Source organism: Saccostrea cucullata, unplaced genomic scaffold (genome assembly GCF_032062105.1).
Source record: "Saccostrea cucullata isolate Sc308-1 unplaced genomic scaffold, CSIRO_AGI_Scuc_v1 ctg2634, whole genome shotgun sequence".
In the NCBI taxonomy this organism is placed as follows: Eukaryota; Metazoa; Mollusca; class Bivalvia; order Ostreida; family Ostreidae; genus Saccostrea; species Saccostrea cuccullata.
This window is the reverse complement of record NW_026935205.1, coordinates 38822-49171: the sequence shown is the minus strand read 5'-3', so window position 1 is coordinate 49171 and position 10350 is coordinate 38822. Positions and strand designations below refer to the sequence as shown.

The following is a 10350-nucleotide window of genomic DNA, read 5'->3' as shown; positions in this document are numbered from 1 at the left end:
AAAAGTAGGCTAAACTTCTAGGTCATGTCTTCATGTAATTGCACAAATGTTGATTTTTTATTATATTTTCTCTGATGGAAACTTCCTTTTTCAGCTTTTAGGACACCTTTTACTTACTGCCAAGAAAGTTGCAGAGCAGGAGAATCTATCGAATGGATACAGACTAGGTAAAGTAATATATGTAGAAGTATAACATAAATGGTAAACTTAAGCTGAGTTGCAACATGTAAATACAGAAATAATGCATTTTAATTTAATCACGACATTGACAACCTATGGAAACGAAGAAATTTTTAAAGGAATTTTATAGGTTTGTCTTGTCAAATATTCATCAATGTCAGCCATTTTATTTCTAATACTTGTTTGATTTCTATCTTTCCCTCAGTAATTAACGATGGACCAGATGGGGCACAGTCAGTACATCATCTACACATACATGTTATTGGAGGAAGACTGATGAACTGGCCACCTGGATGATATCTTTAAATGTGGAAATATAAAACATATTAATAAAATTATAACTTGGGTTCAATTTTTTATTTATATTTTTTTTTTACATCTACATGATCTATGTATATACACGTATATACCTTCTAATATTTTATCTAATGATCAACGGTTGACATCGTATAATATTGCTTGTACAATATATTCATAATTCATTACATACCATAAATCTGGAAATTTTTGCTGTAGATAAATTTTTAGCAAATTTGCGAGGTCATTGCATTCGCAAAAATATTTTTCTTAAAAATAAATTACAAATAAGAAAATGTAAACAAAGCAGTGGTAATTCGCAAAATTTTGAAGCGTAAAAATTAATCAACATCATTTGACCCGAATTCGTAAAATAAAATCGACATAAAAATTTCCAGATTTACGGTATGTGTGGGGAAATCTGATTATTGAAAGCTGACATCGATAAATAGTTTATGTACATGCGTAACTTAAAGGTACATGGACACATATTTAAAGATAGTATTTTTAGTGCAGCAGTAATTAAGAAGGAAGTTTTAAAAGTAAAAAAAAATCATTACATCTTCCAATCTTAGATATGGTTTCCTTTCATTCCCCTTTACGTGAGGATGCTATGTGCCAACATTTGTTAAGATTTGTTCTGGATGTTCATTAGAAGTCAGGAATTTTGAGAACCTTACACATGAAGCAAACACAAAGACGAACTAAGAGATAAGGAGTATTGCCATATAATCATTTCTTTTACAAAACTATGAGTCCAATAGCTCAAATGAGCTATCAGTACAATTGACGTAAAAGTTTATTAGAATTTATTAGTCATAAAGCAATTTTAATTTAAATAAAAAATCTCATTATTTGAAATCAAACTGCAGTTTCTCTTTCCATCTTCCAATATCTGGTAAATTCAGCTGTATCAATAATATGCTGATCTGAAATAGTATGCAAAGGGCACATCATTTTACAGTCTTCTTTTGGAATGTATTTTTGTTCTGGTAAGAAATGTCCTTTGATATCGAAAGCAATCCTTTTTCCTTCGTCTTTTCGACATCTGAAACCTCTTACAAACTGTATGTTTCTATGAAATGTTCCCGCTAAATCATTTAACATGTCTTCAATTCTTTCTTGAATCTTGCACGTTTTTACCCTTTCCAAATCACATCCTGGCATCAGACAGAATACCTGAAGTTGTATAGAGTCTTCTGTGACAGACAAAAGGAAGTTGGTTTCCTTACACGAAAACAAAGCGGCGTTTTTGTAGAGGCAAGATATACCTTGATTTTGTAGTACATTCCAACCATTTTCTTGCATACAAGCGACAATAAGGCGATAAAACAAGAAAAATGGTAAAAAGTCGAATCGATAAACAAGGACTGATGATTTACTGTACGAATTGTTAATCAGATTTGAAATATTGTACTCCAATTCTTTCCTGTTCATGCATGGGACATAATGGGATTCTGAACCAAGAGCCAGCAAACCAAGTCTTTGCATAAAATTAAGAAGTGATTTCTTATGACACTTTAGATATCGTTTATTTTTCTCAAATGATCCATATTTTAGTAGTACGTAATTTCTATCTTCTTCTATCAGCTTTTCGAGCAATTCTATATCTTTATGCTTCCAAATTTCTATCAGAAGCTGATCTTTCAAATTTCCAGTCTCGTAATATTCATCCCAGTCCCCTTGGGTTACAGGAATGCCTTTGGAATGAAGTTTGTCTGTGATAATATGTTTGAAGGCGTCAATGAACCATTGTACGTCAATAATCACTTCCTCATTCAGACCATTTTCCTTAAAATATAAAGCTTTTCCGGCATCATGATAATACCGCAGCATGTCTTGTGTCCCTTTTTCAGCTTTATCTGAATCACCCTGTTCTTTAGTAGTAATCTCTGGTACTTCTGTTGTTATTTTTGAAATTTTTAAGATCCGCTCTGAGTATTTTTTCTGGTTAATTTCTATTCCAAAGAAAGACCATTCTTTTGGAATGCTTTCCCGCCATCGTTGATTGGAAGCTATGTTGAAGAGGTAGGTTTCTAAATCATGGAGAGGTAAAGTAAAGTCTGCACAATACACGTTATCGTCTTTGATGTACTGTGATAAATTGGATGTCTTAGGAAATTGATGGCGCAAGCTCTCAACCAGTTCATTCGTATCCTGTATTAAAAAAGATATTGAATTACTGTTAATCAATTTTTATTCGTGAGAACTTTGCATTCCCGCGTAAATATGTACATGAAGGATATGGAGATAACGAACAGTATTCAATATCAAAGTCCATAAAACAATACAAAACAGGAGCAGAGCAAACATGGACCTCTAAAATATCAGAGGTGTGATCAAGTGCAAAATTGGTGTAGTAATGAAAAGTTCACTGGGTAAAAATAGCTCACCCTGAACTCTCTGTTTCCTTCTTCCCAATGTGTTGCAACAATTAGAACTACGGGTTTTGTATCTTTTTGGTTGTCAGAACTACAGTAGGTATGTATAGACTTTATCCAGAACACAAAGTAGTCTGCAATTAAAAGATGAAAACATTTCTTTTTTTTAAAATGATATAATCAAAAGAAATACGTTTAAAAAAAAAAAAAAAAAAAAAAAAAAACCAATCTGAGGCCTTTTCAGTAAAAGCATTTGTGGACTATTGTTATATTTTTATAGTTGCAAGTTTGTTTCATGACAATAATTTTACTTGTTCAATATTCTTTTTCTAAACAAGATTGTTAGAAATTTAAAAAAAAACAAGGTAGTAGCTATATATATCATAATTTTGGGTCATTAAAATAGTTACATGTAAAATAGTTAATAGATTAATTTTTTTTCCGAGATACTTTCAAGGTGTAATGGTGTATTATATATCTCTTACATAATTTATACATGTATTATAAAATAATAAGAGAAAACATGGGAAAAATGCACAGAAAAAAAAATAATAAAATCGTAAACAAGAAACACAGACTGTGAGACTCGATCTCTCGATCTTGATGTTTTCAATCCAGCAATCATACCACTACGCCACGAAGATGTGAGAATGATTTGGATAAATTTAAGACAGATTGTTGAATCTTGAAATAATTTTAGAAGAAAAATTTAATATACATTTTCAACATTTCCAATATGAAGACCACTTTTAACCAAAATTATCCAAATGTAATGATGTACAGGTGTACAGTCATATCCAAATAAAATTATTCAGAAGTTGTTTTTCTGGTTAATGGTGGTCTTTTGCTAGTATTTATCATTGTTTAGAGGGGTTCCTCAGTATTGACTATATTTATGTTTTTATTTATGTTCCTCAAATGAAGTTGGGGAACATATTGTTTTTACACATCCGCCTTAGGTAAAACCTTTTCAATAGGAATGTTATGTAGATTTGCGGAACGAATGTCATTTTGCACGCACGTGCTTGCAGGAGCGTGCACGTGCAACACTTGAAATGACCGATTTAATTGATATAGGCGTAACTTTTTACATTTTTGAGAAAATGCTTTGAAACTCATAATATAAAGATATCTTAGTAGCATAGACAATATGACATGGTCAAATTAGCAAGATTTCAAGCGCATGCACGTGCGCTTCGCTCTGATTGGCTGAAACTTAAATCTCAATATCTTTCTTGTTTTTTTTTTTACAAAATCCTTTGACAATTTGAACATAGCCATGCATTAAGATATCCTACAACATGATGTATAGCAATTATCAAAAACACACGTGCATGCACGTGAGCCGCCATCTGAATGGCTTAAACTTTAAATAGCTATAACTCCCTTGGTTTTCAACCAAAAAGGATGGGATTTGGAACATGGATAGATAATATGGACTTCTACAAGGAGGTATGGTCACCATGCACATGCATACACGTGCGTGTACGTGTGCTGCAATCTGATTGGCTCAAACTTTCAAAAGCTATAACTCTCTTTGTCTTCAAACAAACGGGGTGGGATTTATAAAATAGATAGATGTAATGGACTTCTACAAGAGGGTATGGTACCATACATGTATTTCGTCTTTGTATCGCTCCTATTATATTTATTATTTAAGCAAGTTTTCATCAACAGGTAAAATTCTGTCCTTGTCTAGTGTTTTGTTTCATTGTAAGCCTATTTTAGGATTTTCATTGCAGGTATGAAATATAATGACGTATAATATAAAGGATGACAAGCTTTTCTTAGTTAAAAAAATTAAAGATTCTTTTAATAGAATTTGATGGAAAAATTTTGATATGATTTTCATTATAAACACTGTGTTCCGAAACTTCGTCTGGAATCGTAATAATACACTAGTATACATTACTCCCGCATTTACCATCCCTGTACATGTTTTTAAAAGAGAGACAGACAAATGCATAAAGTTACAGATTAAAGATTTATTGTTATCATGGAAACTTTTTAGCTATTTACTTTTTAACTTTTCAATATGATTATGCAAAATAATTGTGGAGAGTGTATGCATGAGAATGAAATCACAATATTTACGATATTTCCAACCCTTAAAACATAAACATCAAGCAGATAAAATTCAATTTATATTGTGTCCACAGTTTAAAACAAAAATATGCACATAATTAAATCAAAACTAGAGGTAATGTAAGCGATGAGCTCACTAAATGATACTCCCGCCTCCCATATAGATATAATGACAAAGTCCATGTTTTGCTGGGGCCGGGAAACCCAAAATTTGTGTCGGATCAAACATTAAAATAGGAGGTGCACAATGGCAATATGAAATAAAGATTCTGTGAAAGTTTCAAAAAATTTCACACAGTGATATAAGAGGAGTTGCTGATAAGAGATGGGTACCCCAAAGCGTAACAGACAGACGGACGAACTGACGGACGGACGGACATACCGATTACAGTATACCCTCCCATTTTTCAAGCGGGGGTATAACTAAACCCAACCCCAGCTACACCCTACTCAAAACGTTTTGTTTGTATTCGTAAAACACGTCTGTTAATCACAAAAGAATGATAATATGAAATAATTAATGGACTTCCTATAAGTGTAATCTTGTGAAGATGCTGTTTCGTTTTATTATTGCTTGATTATATGTATATAAAATTAATTGTAAAATGCATGGTGAAATGCATTGTTTCAATTCATTATTATTATTATGAAATTAATAAATTATCTGCTTTCAAAAAAGTCTTGAGTTAAAAGGTAAACAAAGAAAAATAAGAGAATCGAAAAATGAACTTCTGCCAATCATAAATATTTACATTCCCTGTGTTTTTTCTACTAAGTGACACGTGAACATGATTTTAAAACCATTTTCGTGTATACTCACGCGTAGAAATATACACGGAGAAACGTGCATTAACGTGACGTCACAGTGAAGCTGCAACAACGTTAATAAAAATGGAACGATATAGGTCAGGGAGAAATTCAAATATTGAGCATAATTTAGTTACTTCTAAACATGTAAATGTAAATATATTAAGGAATGTTTATAAGTTAGTGTGAATTATTGGAGTGATATATGCCTACGTGACAAGTCTGTGTGATTCACACACCAATAACTCACACAAAATTTTAAAATATTCCTTAAATACAACAATATCTTTTTTACGATATCTATTTGAAAATGAAACATAATATATATTTAAAGTGAAGGTGAGTAAGTGTATGCTTTTATACCTCCATAGGTCCATCCAGAGAATACGCTTCCATCTTGATCACACACTTTCTTATCTACTTTCTGGTCAAGACGTTTAGAGGCGTCCACTACCACAACATAGAAAGCTCTCCTGGTCAGGTAAATCTGGTGACAGGCGTAGTACGCACATTGGCCCCCGAAGTCAAAGAATGTCAGAGACTTAAAGTCAACATTTGTAGTATTAACTTTCTCACTGTTCTCTTGACTTTTCTTTGCTAAAAAGAGTCATCACATATCCTACATTCCATCTTTTCTTTCAAAATATTATATTATACATGAAAGAAGCAATATGATGGTATTTTTGACATTTTATTAACTTTATAGCATTAACGACAAGTTTTCTTTTACATATGTAAGTAACAAAGTGCTAAAATTACAATGCTGAGAAAAATTTATATGCATGGTTAAACAGAACATGCACCAGTTCTACTGTCGACAACACTGTGTCCAGTTAGCGTTATATCTGCATTTCCAATGTGTCATTGTTTAAACATCAGTTTTACACAGTGTTAACTTGAAAAGTTACACCCTTTGGCGCAGAAAAGTATTGATTTGCAACGTCAGTGGTTTTTAAAAGACATGGAGCACATATAATAACAAATCAAAGGCCTGACGGCCTGAGAGGTGCATCGCATTGAGGGTATAAAACTTTTTTTCTTAGAAATTCAACATCAATGATAAGGGAATGAAATAATCCAGGAATAAGAATTTATACAATAACGTTTCTTTTAGGTTAAAAAAAACTGAGTCATGGCGCTGAATTTTAGCCAATCTATCAGAAGAGAAAAAACTTTTTTTTAAAAGATAGTCTGATATATCGGTTATGATTCATTGATATTTAAATTAAATCATAATTGATTTGAATTGTATTTTAATTCCTTTCTATTTTTATTCTTTTACTATTAGTAAGATAAAATAGTGAATGTCAATATAGAAATATCTAGTACTGAATATTGAATAATTTTATATAATTTCATACCTGAATTATTTCAGTTTCTTTCATTATGTGCACTTTTATAAATATCACTACTTTGTTTTAACTTTTCCCAAATATAAATAGCCCAATATATAATAAATGTTATATACATGAAATGTTCATATAAATTATACGGGACTAAAATAAACAATCGGGCGTGGTATACGGTTTATTATGAACCCGATGAGTAATAAATAGTACGAGCTGTTAATGCAAATAGATCTTACTCCGCGCAGTGCACGTTTGTTGTTGTTTTCTCTCTTTGTTTTAATTGTTTATTTGCTCATTTTTCGTAACCTCTGTTGATTCAAAGTGAAAACAACATGTATTTGTGAGATTTTATATTATTAACTGTTTAAAATTAACAAAATGTAGATGAAACTAGAAATATGTCGATAGGACATGAATGCCCCCCCCCCCTCCCCGAAAATACTGTAAATGTATTATATTTGGCGTGTACGATATTTGGCGGAAATTGGTTTTTCAACAAGATGGCGTAGATTTGATTTAGCGCTTTTTGAATGTTCGTTAAATAAACCTTTATACACAAAGCATTTAGCGATGTACTTGATTTAGCGGAGGCTGCTTTCCGCGAAAGGCACTAAAAAGAATACACAGCCAAATGTAATACGTTTACATTATATTAGTAAAGCAACATGAAAATTTGTATGTGTATACAATTTTATCAGAATACCTTGAATAGTGATGCAGCTGAATTGCTTGCAATAGTCTGGTAGTGTCCATTCCTAAATGCATCATCCATGCAAGTGTGGATCAGGCAGGGCTTATAGTTACTTGGGAATAAAAATATAGGTCAGATCTAGCATCCGAAGCAAGTCTGGTAATGTCCATCCCTAGATGCATTATCGATGCAAGTTTGGTTCAGACAGGGCTTATAGTTACTTAGGAATGAACATATAGGTCAGATCCAGCATCCAAATCAAGTCTGGTAGTCCATCCCTAGATGCACCATCCATGCAAGTTTGGTTCAGGCAGACTTACAAATACTTAAGAATGAAAATATAGGTCAGATCCAGCATTCGAAGCAAGTCTGGTAGTGTCCATTCCTAGATGCATCATACATGCAAATCAATTTTTAGAGGAGTATATGGCACGAGAATCTAAATATTAATTTTATTTTTGCATAATCAAAAGGTAGATTTTTTTGTTCTTAGACTGTCATTATATACGTAACATTAATTCTACTGCATGAACAGAGAAAACAACGTAGTGAATAAAATATGTACAGGTAACATGATGTAACTACATCTGTAACAACGTATGCCGTTACTTACATAGGCTTTTGGGGTATAACCCCCACCCTTCCGTTTTTCTGGGAGTTTTTCTATTTGGGATTTTTTAATTGCATGTTGTTGATAATGTTTCTCTGCTATCTCTTTACGCTGTTTTTAATACATGTATTTCTTTTTCGACTGATACATACAAAAAATTTTTTTTATTCTCGTCGTCGCCCTCACTCAATCTTCACTTGATCACTATCTAAAGGGTAGGAAATCATGTAATATATGTAGTCATCGATAAATTTAAAACACATTCTTCTTCCTTTTTAGATTTCCATTTGAAATTTTATGTGCCTCCGACTTGTAAATATTTCGATTAAATCAACTGCATATAAGATGGAGTTAAAATACAAGAATAAGAAAAAGTTCACTCATCCACAGGCTCTTGTTTCATACAGTAAGCTTACTCTTCCTCTATTATATGTTGATGCAGTTGCATAGCTCTCATCAGAAGTTTGAAGAAAATATCTTGGATAGTTTCTTTGAAACTTAGCTTTGAACAGAACTAAACGTAAAGGGTGACAGAAGGACGGAAGACGGACATACATGTCAAACACTATATGCCCCGGCCATATTCATGGTGGGGCATAAAAATAGGAAAAAACATGTCATATTTTTGTGCAAGCACTTTCTCGTTCTTTCTCTTTCAGTAACTTATATTAATGTATTACCTTTCAATGATCTTGTTTCATCACATATATCAAATATTTCTTCATGCACCTCCAATCCCTCGGTTGATTTTACTTCCTTAATCTCTTCTTCACTGCAACCAAGCAGACGTTTAAGTAGCGTGGTTTTCCCCGCCCCAGCACATCCTACAATCATCCCCCGGGCGTGGTGGACTGTCTGTGTTCCTCCCTTAGCGTACTCCACATACCGCTCCCTGGACTCCTGGTCCCAATATAGTATTTCTCTAGGGACACCCACTGTACAACATGAAGGTAATAAATAGTGCACATCACAAAAACATACATATTGCTTACTTCAGTTTCAAGGAGATAAATGAAATTCGAAAAACATAGCTTCTATATTGAGGTGAATAATAAGAATCCCAATAATATAAATAGATTGACTTCTTTTAACATTCTCGATAACTTCATTTTAATGATGTAGAGACCGACGTTATTTATTAACATTCAAATATATTACTAAATTATAACATTGTGTTACTTCTGTATATAATTCTCTATCATATATATAATTATAATTCTAAGGTGCTGACTCTCTGTTTACATGGGTTCTCATTTTTGTGTTCAAAGAACACCACTCTTATAATTTTTTCTATATATCAGTGATAAAAATGTTACAATTGATTTTTTTAAAATGCAGAAATTATCAAATCTGCATGAACAATTATCTTAGGCATAAAACAGAAATAATACTCACAAAGTTTTCTGACACTGTCATGAATCCCCCTGTCAGACACGGTACAGTGTGAGATGATGTCCAGCTGTAGTTTATTTATGAAGAGGTTGCACATATTCTTTGGATTGTCCGGTACATACAGACATCTCTCTCCCTCACTCCTCATATACTCCCATGACCGGCAGTATTCTGATATCACGTCACGTGACGCTGTGGTCAGGAAAAACTCCAGACTACTGTCCTCCACTACACACTCCGTGACAAAGGCGTACATGACGTCATGACGGATATCGTCTGATACAAACGTTATCACACCATCATGTAGTTCTGTGATTCCATCAGGAATATCTACCAAGTCGTGATCAGTGATATCAGGGAAATATCTGTCTCTGATTTGATCCCTAATCACTCTGTGTGATTGTTTATTGAGATTCAGCTGATATTCCTCAGTTAACAGTAAGCAGTAAAGAAGACATCTGACTTCCGGTGGATAGGTATGGTGCTTACCTGAAATGATAATATTTAAATATTAAAGGTTTGCAATCATATATAAGCAATTTTTTTCAACTTTTGTCA

At 32.8% G+C, this 10350-nt stretch overlaps 1 protein-coding gene across 1 annotated transcript; it reads right to left on the bottom strand.

Annotated features, from left to right (window-relative positions):
• Positions 1-889: 889 nt before the first annotated feature.
• LOC134242243 (probable serine/threonine-protein kinase pats1) lies at positions 890-10068 on the bottom strand. The gene is made up of 5 exons (XM_062724327.1): positions 9796-10068; positions 9081-9335; positions 6114-6347; positions 2871-2992; positions 890-2634 (listed from the first exon to the last, which is right to left on the bottom strand). Exons 1-5 carry the CDS (start codon positions 10046-10048, stop codon positions 1339-1341), a joined length of 2160 nt encoding a protein of 719 aa, XP_062580311.1. The 5' UTR covers positions 10049-10068; the 3' UTR covers positions 890-1338.
• Positions 10069-10350: the final 282 nt, after the last annotated feature.